The following is a 17,568-nucleotide window of genomic DNA, read 5'->3' as shown; positions in this document are numbered from 1 at the left end:
CAGGATACAAGTACAAGCAGTGGAACAAAATCTCCAATTTTCAAATATCTAATTCTATCATCACGAACGGTGTAGACACGATCATACTCAAAGATCTAATTCATTTACCACGAATGCTGGTGACGTGATCATTTTCAAGGATCTAATTCAGTTACTACGAACGGTACTGACACGGTCAGCTCTCAGAGATCTAATTCCATCATCACGAACGGTGTGGACACGATCAATTAACCTCCTCAGTCTAATTCAGTTGCTACGAACGGTACTGACACGACAAGAGATCTAATTCTATCATCACGAACGGTGTAGACACAATCAAAGAAAGAGACATACTTAATCATAACATTCAATTCAAAAAAAAATCACGACAACCGAGTCACGATAATGGAATCACGACAACTGAGTCATGATAAAAGAATCACGACAACTGAGTCACGATAATGGAATCACGACAACTGAGTCACGATAATGGAATCACGATAACTGAGTCACGATAATGGAATCACGACAACTGAGTCATGATAAAAGAATCACGACAACTGAGTCACGATAATGGAATCACGATAACTGAGTCACGATAATGGAATCACGACAACTGAGTCACGATAAAGGAATCACGACAACTGAGTCACGATAATGGCATCACGATGATAGAGTCACCATAATGGAATCACAACAATAGAGTCACGACAAGGAAGTCACGACAATGGAGTCACAACAATTAAGTCACATATCTAATCCCGGTATTTAGTTCAGAAACAATCGTGACAATAGAGTCACTACAACATCCATATGGCATCTGTAAGCCCATCTCCTACAATCACCTCTCAGTACTTCAAGCTCAGATAGAGTCTAACGTACGATTCATTCCGACTCTCATATGATCAAAACCAGATGGCATCTTAAACAAGTCTCTCCACATACGGATGGCATCTCAAAGCCCATCTCCGGAAAAGTCCCTTCTTCGGCAAGGGCAAATGCCTGGGTATTCTAGTGTTCAATCCGCTTCTACCTTCAGATTCCGACTGGCATATAAACCAATCTACATCCTCAGGTATAAGAAGATTGAACAGGGGCAGCTGTCATACCCCAAAATTTTCCAGTCATATTTATTCATGTTTCAATCCACCTGACTTTCAAAAGCTCAAAGATACACAAGAAGGCAGCTTGCAGTCTCTCTCCTAAACAACAACCTCTAAATTAGGGTTTCTGATTTAATCAAGGAATTTGAACTTCTGATACCTCAAGTGGATTCCATGTTCTCTCATATGATTCAAAGTACCCTCATGCCAAGTTTCAAGCCTCGATTCAAAAGATTGCTCACTCAATGGCCCAAACAGTCAACAGTCGACTGATTTGACCTAAAAGTCAACTAGGGCCAAAGTACAGTCAAAATTCCTGATTTTTGGTCAACATCAATATTTTAATGTTAGATTCATCATTTGATCAAGGGTTGATCACGATTCCTCAAGAAAAGATCAGAAATCAACAAAACCTAAAGTTTCTAAATTAGGGTTTAAGGAGAAAAAGACAACTCAACTTTGACTAGCATATCTCTCTGATACTTTCTCAAAAATTCCCCAACCAAAGCTCATTCTCAAGGAAATTAGATTCTCTACAACTTTAATGTTGGGTCCAAAGTCAAGAAATGCACCATTTGAGAGATATGAGCTAATACATTACAGGTCCTTCTAGGAGCTCGCAAAAAGCAGTTTTTTCTCAAAAGCCATATCATAAAGATAAAATCTCCAAATGACAAATATGTTCCAAAGTGGCTTTTAGAGGACATCTTGCGCTTTCTAAAAAGTCCTAGAACGCCTCCATACGATAAAAATTGAGAGAGTTATAACTTGTTGAAGTTGACCATTTTCGAGAAAATGCATGAAGTGATTATTGAGCAAAGTTGAACTTCTTCCAAATGGGCCTATCTTTTTAGGTTTGAAACTTGTTGCTAACATGATCCAAGACTCCTAAAGCCCATTTATGCATTATTCTCTTATTCATTTTATTTATTTTTGATTTTTTATTCATTAAAAGTCAAATTTAATAAAATAAATAATAGGAAACATGGGAGATTTGGTTTAGCTTTGATTCCCAATCATATCCAATCATCAAATACCATAATTTTGAATTAATTTCGCAGCAAGGGGAAATTGGAGAGATATGAGCAATATTTGAACCAAGTTTGGCAGGTTTCAATATTCTTTCAAAATCAAAACTCAATCACTCATTATGTAAAGATTTGAATCAATTTTGTTGACCTAGTACACTCTCTATAAGTACATAAACGTGTTTAGATGCAAAGGGGAGGATAGACTGCACCGAGTTCCCTAACAGAAGCAAAACAAATTGGAACAAGTTGAATTTGCAGTCGGGATTTCAAGACGATTCAGACCAAGCTAAGCATTCAAATCAATTCTCCAAGGTTTTCTGAACGAAACCCCGTCTCCAGCTTCAATCAAAACGCGTCAAAACGCCCCTGCAATTCACGGCTTTACATGTTTTTTTTTCGATTTCATTCTCTTGCATCCATCCGTTATTAATGTGTTTCGATTGCATATTATGGTTTGTATGTTTGTTTAGAGCGATTCTGGACTATTTAATTGGATTTTTGTTGCAGATTGGTGAATCCACCATAGCTAGGGTTCACGGGATTTGAATTGGGGCCACACGGTTAGGGAGCCGATTAGTCCAAATTATAGCATTTTCGTGCCTAGGGGATTATATATGCTTGATCTGGATTGCTCTTTGGCTATAATTGATGTTGATTTACAGGTTTAAGGTGGGAAGACCTATAGCCACGTTTAAAAACTGTGGTCTAAAGTATCTGGGTTTTCTGGAAAAAAAAGGGGAATGGATCCCCTAACTTTTGCGCGGCAACTGCTTTCTAACTTTCATCAAATCATAGACGTTCAATTAATCTAATAACCTATTTTATGCCACGTTTTTAGTATTGTATTTTTTATATAAAAAAAAACAAAAGAAAGTATCTGAATACAAAACCAAAAAACCATGACCCTGTTGATATTTCATCTCCTTCATTGTGTGAATTCTTCTTCTTATCACAATGGAGCTTAGTTATCATCTCTATGTATTTGATTTTCATCATCATCACCATTGAGCTTCGCTATTACCGATCATCTTTGTTGTTCAGTTTCGCCGTCGCCGTCGAACTTCATCGTTGCAACATCTTTGTGTCATCATCATCACCGTTGAGTTTCGCTATTATCGATTGTCTTTGTTGTTCAGTTTCGCCTTCGCCGTCGAACTTTATCGTTGCAAAATCTTTGATCATTGTCACTATTCAGGTTTCTTCTGTATATGTATATTTACTTGTTGTAGTAGTAATATCACCACCATTTCATATTTTTAATTTTCTTCTTTGTTTTCTGGTTCTATATCATTGTGTGTTTGTTGTATTTTTTTTAGGTATTTTATGGTAATTTGTTTATATTTTCTTTTGATTGATTCTGTTACATTCTTAATAAGTTCATCTAAATTATTTTGTGGTTCTTTATGAAGTGTATGTGTGTGTTGTTTTAATTTTTTGAAAGACTTAATGTTGTTTTTCTTCTAAAATCAGGTAATAAGATACAAATAGAGTGTGAATATTATGGCATCTTCAAGTATTGATTGGAAGCCATTGGTTGGTATGAAGTTTGACTCAATAGAAACAGCTTATCAGTTTTGGCTCGCATACGGTGCACATGTTGGCTTTGGTGTTAGAAAACGTTATGTGAACAAAAGTAGAAAAGATGGTACTATATCATCATGTAGGTTTGTTTGTAGCAAGGAAGGATTACGACAACCTGACAAGAGAGATGTCTTTGTTAGCAACCATAGAGCTGAGACCAGAACGGATTGCAAAGCAAGGATAGCTCTTGTATTGAAAAATGGAAAATTTGTCATTCATGAATTTGTACAAGACCATAATCACCCTCTACAACCACCAGAGGAAACGAATTTGGATATTATACAGTTTTTCAAACACTTTGAACAAGTTGTTGAGGAGAAGAGAGGAAACGAATTGACTTGTGAGTATGAGTCCAAACATAAGCTTGCAAGGTTGAGATATGAGACATCTCCAATACTAATACAAATGGGAAAGATTTATACCCATGCTGTATTTGATTTATTCCAAAACGAGTTTAAGTTATTCTTAGCAATGAGCATACTAGAGAGAAGTGAGTCTCACTCTTTATGCAAATATTCCATCACTATGGACAATCATGAAAAATCTTGGAAAGTATCATTTAACCGTGCTTCATCCTCTATATCTTGTAGTTGTAGAAAATTTGAGACATTTGGCATACTTTGTTCACACGCATTAAAAGTGTTTGAAGCAAATGATGTTAAGGTCGTTCCTGATGAGTATATTTTAAGAAGGTGGACATTAGAAGCTCGTTGCGGTGTTGTGCAAGATTTGAGGGGGAAAGAGGTGGAAGGTGATCCAAAGTTATCTATCACGCAAAAATTTAGAAACGTTGTTTCTAAATTCATTCGAGTAGCTGCTAGCGCGTCTCCTTTTGAAGAGTGTCTTGAGATTGTAGATAACACGGTTGATTTACTGAATAAAGAATTAATGGAATTTCACTTACAAGCCAGAAACAATAATGCTAATAATCCGACATTTGTGACTAATGATGTTACACAACCCAGTGGATTCAAGATACGGTCTGGCTCAAAAAAACAAAAGAGACGCAAGGGTTGGGTTGAGATTATGCAGAATAGAAAGAAAAATGTACAACCTAGAAAACAATCACAATGTCAAATATCTCAGGTATATATGTTGACAGATATAGTCATTTAATTTTACAACCTATGGGCAGGGGTTGACATATAAATAACTGGTTTTAGTTTTACAGGTATAGTAATTTAATTTAATTTTACATTATTGTTTTAGGATAAAGAGGCAACAAGTCATCTTTCAAAGACAATATCATGTTCGGCACCTCCAACTTACGAGCCGCCTCAAACACAAGATGGTCAACTTAGTTTTACAGCACTTTTGATGGTAATTTCCCATGTATCGATTCTGAATTTGGCTGGATAATTTTGTTGCTGCATAACTTTGCTAAATTGGGCTGAATTTGACAGCATAGTTTTGTCGAATTCGGCTGCACAATTTTGTTAAATTCGGATGCATAACTTTGTTAAATTGGACTGAATTTTGCTGCATAACTTTTTCGAATTCAGCTGCACTATTTTTTCGAATTCGGATGCATAACTTGGTTAAATTAGACTGAATTTGGCTGCATAATTTTGTCGAATTCGGCTGCACAATTTTGTCAATTTCGGATGCATAACTTTGTTAAATTGGACTGAATTTGGCTGCATAATTTTGTTGAATTCGACTGCATAGTTTTATCGAATTCTGGTGCATAACTTTGTTAAATTGGACTTAGTTTGACACCATAAGTTTCTTATGATATTAATTAGTTTGTATTATTATGCAGGCACCTTTCAATGACACAAACATTGCAATATTGGATTAAATGATTCAATAACTATTTCAAGAAAAACGAGTTGTTTGACCACAATATTATACTTTTTGGTACTGATAATATTTTGATATTGTTGTGTATTCTAGTATTTTGATATTATAGCTTTGACAGTATAATTTCAAGCAGAATTCTGTGAGTTCAAGCAGAATTTTTATAGCTTTGATAATATAATTTCAAGCAGAATTTGTATAGGTTTGATAGTATAATTTTAAGCAGAATTTTTATAGCTTTGACAGTATAATTTCAAGCAGAATTCTGTGAGTGCAAGCAGAATTTTTATAAGTTCAACCAGAATTTTTATAGTTTGATAGTATAAGTCAAGCAGAATATTTATAGCTTTGATAGTATAATTCATGCAGAATTTTTATAGCTTTGATAGTATAATTTCAAGCACAATTTTGTAACAAAAATGGGCAGCAGTGAGCTGTAAACAAAATTCTATTGAGAACTTGTGGAAAAGTGTAGCATATCCCAAACAGAATTCAGTTTAGCATGTCACTGTGACATTGAGTTTTCAACCTATTTTGAATTTTGATATTGTTTAGTACAAATGTGGCATTAGCATTAAGTTGCCAAAGTATGAAACATTAGAAACTTGTGACATTAACAAAGGTTTTGAATGATATGACAGTAAAATTTAACATTGCATATTATGTGAAAACCAAATGAAAGATTTGGAAATTCATAACATTTCATTACATGGATAGAGATCAAAAACGGATCATGTTACTTTGAACTTGAAAAAACAAACTATCAAATTATACATTATATCCTAAAAGTACATTATGGCCTAAAACTATTTTGTTTCTTCATCTTCTTTATGCTTCATAAGTATAGTACTTGAATCAAATTTGTTCACTTGTCTTATTTATGATTCAAACGTTGCCGAAAATTAAGTTTGCTACTTCACAATTGTCGTGCACCAAAATTTCTCCTTCATGCTTTGCCTGCATAAGTCAAACCAAGCATAATACAAATTGTATACAATGTCTCCATAATATCAATTCTAAACCAAACATATCAGAATCCTTTCTTCTAATACACCTGCAATAATACAAACCAAACATATCACAGTCCAATTTTGACATGTAAAGTTTTATGTTTCATGAACAGAATCAAAGTTGAGTAATTTGTTTTTTTTAGAGAATCCCTAAATTACAGTTGAATTCAACTTTTCACCAAAAAAACAGCCATTGAATTCAACTCACAAGTTTGAAATTCAATAATTTTCCAAATCTTACATGATATTTGAAAACAATTGAGACCGTAACACCGACGAAGATGAAAAGACGAAGAAGAATCGTAGGAGTCGGAAAAAGAACCGGTGGAGGCGGCAGATGGCAGTGGCGAAGGAGGCGACAACAACAAGGGGTCACGGTTTGAGTCAGATGAACAATGGACGCGGCGTGGTGGTAGATGACGGCGATAGAAGGAGATGATTTGGGAATTTTAGGTTTTATCGTTCTCAGCAGATTTGCATTCCATCCTCTCTTAATTTCAATTTTAATTGTTTAAAAAAACACGTGGCAGCATCTGAACATTTTTATGGATCGTAAGGTTGAAAAGTTGTAAAAGTTACTCTAACGTTCCCGCGTGAACGTTAGAGAATCCTTTCCCAAAAAAAAGCGACGAAGAAGAAGAAGAGCAGTACCAACGCGTGCTTTTTCTTTTAAATTTTCATTCACATTTTTTTTATATTATGATTTTGAATAACCATATTGACAGTGTGAAAGACTTGATCCAGTGGAGAGGAGGGCGCGAGTATTGGCCAACGGGTCGAGGGTTCAATCCCTGGCCCCAACGTATTATTTTTCAAAAACATTTTCTGCAGGTTCCTATGTGACTCCCTCCTTACGGTATACCATACGCCCTCGTACCAGAACCTTCAGGTTGTCTTCCAAGCTGATCCAACCAACCAGAATGCGCTAGCGTACGATGTTCTTCCTCAGGGCCAACCACATCAGATCACAGAGCTAAGCTTTCTCTTCTTTTCTTCTAAATTCCTTTTATTTTATTTTTTTTTCTTTTCATTTATTCTAATTGTTTTTTTATTATTTTTCTTTTCAACTACCAAACCTTTTTTTTGTCAAAACCCTTTTTATTATTATCAACAATTTTATTTTAATAATTGATCTAAATTAGATAATAACTAACTTATTAATTTTTATTAGATTAGTTTAAGTTTTAATTAGCTTAGTCTTAATTTAGGTTTTAATTAATAGGCAAATAAATTAGGATTTATAAAAAAAATTAATCATGATTAGCTAACTTTAAGATTAATTAGGTAAAAAAAACAATAATTAATTTTATGTCGATTCATTTAGAAACCCTATTAACCTTAGGTAGATGTCGTCCATTAACTTATGTATTTTCTCATAAGACCCCATTCCCTAAAATATCGGGGTTTACCCTCTCTTTAAAACCTTTTGCCTTGCTTTGATAATTAGGTTTGTCGATCTTTAATGCACTAACACTTTTATTCTTCATGCCTAATTTTCAGGGTTAATCAAAGATCCTCGACTACGCGCCATGTCAATCAAGAATCTAAGTTTCTAACCCTCTTTTTATTTAAATATTATTTTATTTTTCTTGTTTCCTTAAAGACCGAATTAGGATTTATACAAACAGTCAAGGAAACATTCATACACTCACCACTATCATTTTTCTGTTTAATACTCAGATGATCAGAGTCAATCAAGGTTCGAGGAAGATTAAGAGCAGAGATCAAGATAATTAAAATTAATTATCTATATTTCTTATTTTCTGTTTTAATTTCCCCTATCCCCGCAGGTGTTTATTGTAATAGCGTAGGTTTTAATTTCTGCCATTTTAACTGCGTGTTAGTAATCCTAGGGAGAGCAAGATAATTAATCGAACGTAGCTAACATTATTTATAAGATAAAATATCTGAACTGAACCACCTGATTGTGCCACACACACACCTTTAGGGTAATTCCTCTTGTTTCCTTAACTGTATCCTGTTGCCTCTAAGTGTACTAAATAGTCAAGTCTCTCGACTCCGAGGAAACCTAAAGCAATGTTGCCTGTCGCCTTCAAAGTTATTGAAACTCCCTCGATGCTGCCTTATAAAATGATTGTCCCAAATTGCTAAGGTATCCTCGCATGATGCCTAAAAAGATAAAATGACTATTATATCCTTCCCTTAGACTACCTTCCCTCTTTATGGCATGTGACAGTCTTATGGCGAACGATACTCTCGATGACCCTTAAACATCCAATTGAAAGACTTCCTGCCCTCTTATGGTATGGATAGACCCTTTCGCCCGAAAGACTTAAAGAACAAGAAAGACAACTTAGGGTAGGTAGTTCTTTAATTGCTTGCTTCATTCAAATCAAAATCAAATGCTTTTCACACCTCCTTTTCAAAACGATTTCCAAAAGGCTACGCTTATTTACAAGCTAAAGTCCTTATTCAAATATTTTTACTATTCACATACGACACTTCAAACTTTTCAAACATTCAAACAAGTGAGCTAAGCAATTAAGAGCCCATGGATAACCATGGATGCAAAGGGTGCCTTATACCTTCCCTTTGTATAACCTACCCCCCGAACTCAAAATCTTTCAAAGGTCTTTCCTGTTCTTTTTGCCTTTCCTATTTGGATAAATTAAAGTCGGTGGCGACTCTTGCTTACCGCACATTTCGATAAAAAGTCAGTTCACCGTATTACACCGAAGAATGCTTTTACGTCTTCCTCTAATTCACAGTAGCTAAGGCTCCTCTAACTGTGTATATGTATAACAAGGATACACAAAATATAGAAATAAAAAATCAACAACATATAAGAAACATCTTCAATCAAATATAAGTAACGGTGCATAAATTGTAAAGAATAGCTTAACATCTTCAATTAGTAACATATAAGTCAAACACACAATCAATAATCACATGTATAGATATGTATTAAATGTAATCATCTTCTCGACTACAATGCATGTGGTACCAATATGTGACATTATAGTTATGTTATTGATTTCGTCCACTCACCTATGGTTCCCCTTTGAACCCCAACTCGCCACTGGTCCTCTCTTCTGAACCAAAGACATGTCACTGGACCAAGGTTCGTACATCTATCACTGACACACATGATGCATGATATGCAACAATAATATACAGGTGCAACAATCACCAGCAATTTCTCTTTGAACTGTAAACAACGCAAATACAAGGTCGCCGCAGTAGTTCTTTTATGAACCTTGCATTCTTAACACGATTTATAATCAATATACTTAACAATATATAATCATAATTACACAATGATACTCACCAGTAAGGCAACGACCATATTAACAACTACCCCCACTCAACAGGGATAGTTCTGAGCTCAAGAAGACTCAAAACACAAGTCTAAACCTATCAGTTGACCCAAGAATAAACTCATTGACAAATCAATCACTACCCTTAATAGCTAAACATTGGCTTATGTCACATTTGAACCTCAAATCATCACTACTCTATCTGACCTAATCACAAGGCAAGTGATAATTTAACTGAGCTAATTCACCTAACTCTAAAAATGTTAGCTAATTCACAAGTATCTCTAAAAATACATCAGAGTCATCAAAACTCAAGCCCTTAATTGTAAAGGGTTTCTCATAGCCATCGCCCTAAGTCTAAAATAATCTCACTACTACTGGAAAGGGTTTTCTCCAAAACCCTCGCCTTAACTCTAAAATTTAATGACTCAAATTAATAACTACACAAATCATCAGAACAATAGAGAAACACTGATGCAATGAAATACTACTCTAAAAATTAGTCAATCGTTCAAAACCGGTCAACTGCATGGGCTAACAGTCAACCTGTCACCAAGCTAACGATCGCGGTCTCACTCATTACCCACCTCTCTCAAAAAGTGACGTTGTCGGATATCTTGGGTCACTACGCTCGTTAGGAGACCATGATGTTCTCCCTGTCACCATGCTAACAATCGTCATTTCTCTCAGATGCATGATGGTCGGCCCGTCACGGTGGTGACGCCCGCCACCAATATGCAGATTGCAGAATCTACAATTTCCACCATTAAAGCACTTCCAAAGCTCTGATTTCAATTCTCATTCCCCCAGAATTCATAGTAACTCATCACCCATGATTCACACAATAATAAACACATCAATTGCACATAAATTAGACATTTATTTCACCAATAATCACCAAATAAACATTAGATTCATCATCTAAAAGCTTTAAACATGAACAATACAACTCATAATTTTCACATATTAATTCACATGAAATTCACGAATTAATATCTTATAATCTTTGCATTACAACTAACTAATCTAAGAGAGGTTTACACAACCATCTTAACATCCAAACCTCAACAATAGAGGAATAACAAGAAATAGGGTTAGGATTCATCTATATTCTTTTTAAAAAATGCACCTATAGATGATTAATTCCCCCTACCTTAATTTTCACGCAACAAGGTTGAATTTTCAAGAATGGTAATTCTCCCCTCTAGGTTCTTTCATGGCCTCTACAACTCCTTTTTTCCCAAGTATCACATATTGCATAAAACCTATTTTCCTCCTTTATTTTCCTTTTAAATAAAAATCTTTTATTATTTTTATTGCCCTCCTCATTTCTTGGGCTCTCACTTCCTACCACACTAATTATCGCCTATTTTATCTTTTTTTCTATTATTTTTAATTATTAAATAATTCGAATAATTCTACTAAATATCCCAAAAGTAATCAATAATCCAACTAAAGCAACCAAATATTCAATTAAAATTATATAATCGAAAATCAGGGTGTTACACCTCACCCCCAAACATGTAATATACCTATTAGAGCCTCTAAATCTCTTTGCCCTTGTAGGGGGAACACGCATACACCTGTATTTTTTGGACAATACACAGTAGTATATCCAATTACCTGCATGTATTTTGACAGTTTTCCAATACCTAAAATGGCAACAAGATTCTTAGCTCCTGAATTCATCTTGTAGATAGAATTGGTCATTCCATCAAGCTCAGAATTGAGATAATCAACTACCTTATTCAAATCAAAGATAGTGAGCATGAGACAAATTAGTTTTTGAAGTATGACTTTGATCGTTTGCTGATGCTTATCAATGACTTGAGATTCTTTAGTCCATTAAAGATATAAAGTCTTATAAGCTTCAGCAAAAGCATCGTCATATAGATTATCATCACTGACATTCCCATTAACATTTAGAAAGGTAATACCACTGTGTAACTCAAAATTGGAACTTTCTTTGAAGCAAGTAATAAATGCCACTACACTGTTTGCCTGATCATACTCACTTTCTTCTTCTGAATCATTATCCAAGAGGGTGGAATTATATCTTTTTCTTTGCTTCCTCGTAAAATTTGGACATTCAACTTGAATGTGTCCAAATTTATCACATTTATGACATTGAATTCCTTGGCCATGTTTTATTTCCTCCATCTTTTCCTCGACGTTGAAATTTTCCACCTTTTTAATTTTGTTTTTGATTTTCTTTGACATTAGTAGAGACATTATTTTCATATCTTCTATCAAGTCTTCTAGTGAAATTTCTAAAGTTCTTAGAAATCAAGGCAATTGATTCAATTAATTTTTCATCAGTGTCATGATCTTTTTGGTTTTCATAATCAATAATGTTCTCTTTGATTGTGATTCTCTTACTTTTTTTCTCATATTTTTCATCAATAGCCAATCAATTCAACTTTCATGTCAAACCTCTTTGGCAGAGATCTTAAATTTTTTTTACAAACTTATTTTCACCAAGAGAAAAAGAATTATTAGGAATGCCACTAAGGAGAACATTGAATTCAGAGGTAGTTTCATCCTCACACGTCTTTAAGTTTTCAATTATTTTGTGAGGCATTAAGGCCTGTACCTACTAACTTTAGAGGTACCTTGATGAGCAACTTCAAGATTTTCCCAATCATGTTTAGTGCTAGTGCAGGTGTTGATTTTTATGAAAATATTTTTGACGACTTCATTGTAAATAGCATTAATAGCATGCGAATTCCCAAGAGCACCTTCATCTTTAGAAGATGTTTAATCTTTTTTCAGGCTTCAAAGATACACAATTATATTCAGTAGTGACTAATGAAGGAGTCTAACCATTAATAACCTCTTTCTAATTCATGTTGTCCATGGACTAAGAAAGCAACCATGCAAGCCTTCTTATTTTCATAATTAGTGCCATTAAGAATTTTAGGATGATTAATATTTCATCTGTTTATGGAATTGTCCATCTTGAGAATATATAATCTAAAACATAACCAACCAAAATAGGTTGACTACTCTAATGCCAATTGAATTATGTTCGCTCAGAACCAAGATGTGTCATACAATGTTGAAGCAATGTCGGAGACAAGATTATTTAAATCAATCAATGAGCAATATAAGAAAATAATAAAAAGTGAATGCAAATAATTGGTAACTTAGTTAGGTTCAATGTCACTTATGTCTAGAGGGCTTCATCCCAAAGGAAAAGAAATTTACAAATTTAAGTAGTCAATATTATATGATGGTCTATTCTGAACTCTCCCAATCCCGTGTCATCATCCTAATACTACAAATTAATTTCAACTTGAAGGATAGAAAAACACTTATAATGGGGGGGGGGGGTGAATAAGTGTGACTTTAAAAACTCTTAAGATAAAAACAATTGCATAATGAGTTTTATCCTGGTTCTTTGTTAACGAAACTACTTCAGTCCACCCCCTTAGAGTGATTTACCTAACCTGAGGATTTAATCCACTAATCAACCTTGATTACAATGGTTTTCCACTTAGATACCCTCTAAGTCTTCTAGACTATTCTGATCACACCTTGATCACTCTAGGAACCTTTTACAAATGAATGTAAAACAAATTCTTACAAGAGTATTACAATGCTTCTTAATAAGCTATAATCACAACTGTGATATTTCTCTTAATTTCTAAGCTTAAAATCTCACTAAGATATTACAATGAAGTGAGGTTGAAGATGAAGTTTGATATCTCTTTAATTCAGCAGCGTTTCGGCAAGATTGAAAGAGTTGTTCGTAAATTGGTAACCTTGCTTCTGATCAGAACATCACTATTTATAGGCGTTTTGAGAAGATGATTGTTGGGAGCATTTAATGCGTTGCATGATCCGTACAGCATTGCATTTAATGTTTCACTCTTTTGTCAACTACCCCAAGCCTTGCTTTTATTGCTTTTACTGACTTTGCCTTTAATAGCTTCTAACGTTCCTTTTGCCAGTCAGTGTAGCCTGTCATCTTGTACTTGCTTCTGATCTGATGTTTGTAGATACAACGTTTGAATTTATCAGAGTCAAACAGCTTGGTGCAGAGCATCTTCTTGTCTTCTGACTTGAAATGCTTCTAGCGTGATACCATGAGAACTTCAGTGTTTTTGCTTCTGAACTCAAGTTCTTCTGATGCTTCAATAGACCATGTTCTGATTCTGTTTGAAAATCTTCTGATGTCTTGGGAGAGCTTGTTCTGATGTTGCATACTTGAACCTTTTGAGTCAGTGCTTCTTGCGCTGAATTATGCATACTCTTTATATATTTCCTGAAATGGAAATTGCATAGGATTAGAGTACCACATTATCTTAAGCAAAATTCATATACATTGTTATCATCAAAACTAAGAATATTGATCAAAACAATTCTTGTTCTAACAATCTCCCCCTTTTTGATGATGACAAAAACATATATAATTGATATGAATTTTCAATCAGAATATCAGATGACTAAAGACAATTACACAGTTATAGCATAAGCATATAAACATAGTGTGTGAATATGTCTCCCCCTGAGATTAACAATCTCCCACTGAAACAAATACTGGAAGAAATCTACAAATAAAAGACTTCCCTGAGTATTTTCCATTTCAGTTGAGACGTCCACATTTGCCTAGAACTTCAGAACATTCAGAGCTTCTGCTTCTTGCTTTCATAGGACAGCTTCAGAGCTTTGAATTTCTTCTTGAATCATTGCATGATTGATTGTATCAGAAAATTCTTGAATGTACCAGAGCATCATCAGAGCATCTTTACATCCTGAAATGTTTCAGAACAAACTAGACAACAAGAGTCAGAGCATGAATGAATTAGAACATTCTTTTAAGAAAGAACATGTATCAGAGCAAACTTTGATAAGTTCTTAAAAGACATATGTATCAGAACATATAAGGGATAAGAATGTGTTAGAGCATATTCTGTCACAAGAATATTAGAACATTCTTCCTTCTTGCTTCTGATCTTGAAGCTCCACAACACTAAGCTTGCTTCAATTTCCATGAGCATATTTCTTTACAGAATTGTGTTTCCCCATGTCTTTGCTTCTCATGTTGAGCTTTTTCAGAATATCTTCAATCCTGCAAAAAATCTCATAGACATAGAACTTGCCAATAATGTTAGAAATATGGAGACTTACTCCTAGCAACTGATATAATAAATCAAAATAATTATCACGTTTTCTCCCCCTTTTTGTCATAACATCAAAAAGCATAAAAGATTCAGATGAAAAACAAACAATATGAGAGAAGAGAAGATTTCATTGATTCATAAAAAAAAATCAGAAGATACAAAAAGAGAGAAGCAGATGCAGAAAGCAGATGCAAGAAACAAGAGACAACTAAGAAAAAAATACTTCGACTAGCCTAGCCTAGAGACTATCTTGGCTAGAAGGCCTTGAATCTCTGAAGTGCTTTCAGACTGTGTCTTCATGAAGGAGAGAAACTCATTGTGAGTGTTTTCATGCTTATCAAAGTGAGAAGCTAGATTAGCTTGATTCTTTTGAAGAGCCTCCATAGTCTTCACCAGAAGAGAGGGTTCACCAGAAGTAGCTTCACAGCCATCATTCAGAGGAATAGCATGCCCAACAGCAGCATCTAACATAAGAACATCATCTTGATTTTCTTGAACAGGAAGTTTACTAGCAGGATGATTCTCAGCACTTTGCTTCACAGCATCAGCTTCAGACATAGAAGCATCTTCAGAATAATCTGGGGTAGGAAGATCAAAATCTTCATTTTCAAGAGCCTGAAGAATTGCAGCCATATTCTATGGAGGTGCAGGAGCAGCAACTTCTGATGGATATTTAACCTCAGGAATAACCATGTTTGGTGCCTTCTCAAAAGGATTCTCTCTAAGCCAGTTGAATAGCCACTTGAAATCTCCAGTCAGAATAAGAAACAGAGGCTTCCATACGACCATTGTGAGACAAGGTTCATCTTCTAGCTCATCTACAAACTTCTTCTCCTCAAGAGATCTCCAATTTCTTATAGGATGATAGTACCTACCATCATCAGCTTCCAAAAGACAACCAGAAGAACCAGATGCTTCAGTTATCAGAAGAAGTAGAATTTGTGGTGAAATGGATGAAGTTGGAATATCAAAAGGTGTTGGGGGAATGATATTTAGTGGTTTAGGGTTCATAATATGGGTAGAAGGAGGTGGTTGAAAACTATTAGAGGAGGGGAAAGAGTTTTGGGGTTTAGAAGGTGGAGGCTTTTTCTGAGAGGAACAAACAGCATGATCTGCACGAAAAGCTTTCTTGATGCGCCTATCACGGTATTCATCAGATTGTACCTTGAGAGGATCATATGGCAGCTTTGGCTTTTTAGCTGGCTTAGATTCTACTTCTGAAGCTTTTCTTTTTAATCTCTTTTCTTTCTTCTTCTGTTCTTTCTTCTTTAACTCATCCAAAGATGGAAGAGTTCTTCCTCTGATCCACGCATGATCAACAGAAGATTGAGCTTTGACACATGCCTTCAAATAGCGTTTCACAGATTTATCAAGCTCTTCTTTGAACAAATTTGAGAAGCTCTCAACAGGTGTTCTTCTAGTCAGAATATCTGGAAATATTCTTGGAGTAGAAGTTACCTTCTCAATCAGAAGCGTCCTTTGTAAATCAAAGGCATCTTAGAACATCCATCAAGTCACTCTCTACCAGCTCTTTGAACATCCATCAAGTCACTCTCTACCAGCTCTTAGAACATCCATCAAGTCACTCTCTACCAGAATATCTGAGATCATTCTAGCAAGAGGAATAGTGTTCTTCTTGAAATTAGGATACTTCTTGCGTTCTTCATCTCTTGATTCTTCCATATTTTTCTTCAAATGTTGAAAAAGAATGTTTGAAAGATTAACCTTAGTACCATTTCCAATGCAGAAAAGTGCATACTTTTGATCTTGATTCACATACGTAGAGGCAAGAGATTGCTTTCTATGATAAAGAGATCCCAGAAGAATTTCAGCCCAAACTCTATAGACAGGCTTCAACGAAATAGTTTAATTTGGTGAAGATCTGAAAGAAGACAATTCTCCATCAACTTTCTCCCAATCAAATCTACCAGGGAGAGCACATGTGATTCCTTCTAAATCATCAGGACTATAAAGCTTCCTAATCATTTTCTCAATCACGACAACTTCATGTCGTAGAACGAAGGAGATGATAGCAGTTGGAGTAACTGTTGCATGCGTCCAGAAATCCATCACTAAGAGAGGATAAATTGGTCCAACCAATCTTTTAAGATAGCTTGACCAATCCTGAGTCAACATTGCATCTTTGATTTTGAAACTGTGTTCCAACAGACTTTCAAAATCCACCATTGTTTCACACAAGACTTCCAGTTCGCCATACGGAATGGAACAGGTCTTCAGAGGACTATAACGATATTTGCGTTGAACAAGATGTGCTGAAGACATTTTAGGTTGAGTACTTGAGGATGAAAGCATGAATAAATTTTGAGATTCGGTTTAGAACTAGGGTTTATGCAACAATGAGAAAGAGAGAGAAGAACGAAAGAGATAATGAATGAAGAGAGAGAATGTAAAGAGATGAATTGTTATGAAGATGAGTTTATATAGAGACGGATTTGAAAAGAAATGCAATGTGAGTTTGAATGAATATGATTACAGAAAAACATAGACTCAATTTCATTTAATGAGAAATGATGTTAGGAGAGATAACGTAATATTTGAAATGATTTGCACAGTTACCTAGGGCGGCGTCTCCTCAATTGTACGCATGCTTGTCCAAATAGAGTGAACACGTGTTAAACATCTGGAAAGTTGGTGACAGC

General features: G+C 35.0%; 1 protein-coding gene and 1 long non-coding RNA gene across 2 annotated transcripts; one reads left to right on the top strand and one right to left on the bottom strand.

Annotated features, from left to right (window-relative positions):
- Positions 1-3,613: 3,613 nt before the first annotated feature.
- On the top strand, positions 3,614-5,495 carry LOC131649239 (protein FAR1-RELATED SEQUENCE 12-like). The gene is made up of 3 exons (XM_058919001.1): positions 3,614-4,780; positions 4,934-5,014; positions 5,457-5,495. The coding sequence occupies exons 1-3, from the start codon at positions 3,614-3,616 to the stop codon at positions 5,493-5,495; spliced, it is 1,287 nt and encodes a 428-aa protein (XP_058774984.1).
- A 719-nt stretch (positions 5,496-6,214) lies between these two features.
- LOC131646221 (uncharacterized) lies at positions 6,215-6,962 on the bottom strand. The gene is made up of 2 exons (XR_009297347.1): positions 6,746-6,962; positions 6,215-6,548 (listed from the first exon to the last, which is right to left on the bottom strand). It is a non-coding gene; the product is annotated as an uncharacterized LOC131646221 (long non-coding RNA).
- Positions 6,963-17,568: the final 10,606 nt, after the last annotated feature.

The sequence above is a fragment of the Vicia villosa genome, linkage group LG2 (genome assembly GCF_029867415.1).
Source record: "Vicia villosa cultivar HV-30 ecotype Madison, WI linkage group LG2, Vvil1.0, whole genome shotgun sequence".
Classification (NCBI taxonomy): domain Eukaryota; kingdom Viridiplantae; phylum Streptophyta; class Magnoliopsida; order Fabales; family Fabaceae; genus Vicia; species Vicia villosa.
This window is presented reverse-complemented; position numbering and strand designations above follow the sequence as displayed.

Coding starts and splice junctions, on each gene's coding strand:
- LOC131649239 (XM_058919001.1), top strand. CDS start 3,614: ATGGCATCTTCAAGTATTGATTGGAAGCCATTGGTTGGTATGAAGTTT. Junction 4,781..4,933: donor CACAATGTCAAATATCTCAG/GTATATATGTTG, acceptor CATCTTTCAAAG/ACAATATCATGTTCGGCACC. Junction 5,015..5,456: donor GTTTTACAGCACTTTTGATG/GTAATTTCCCAT, acceptor ATTATTATGCAG/GCACCTTTCAATGACACAAA.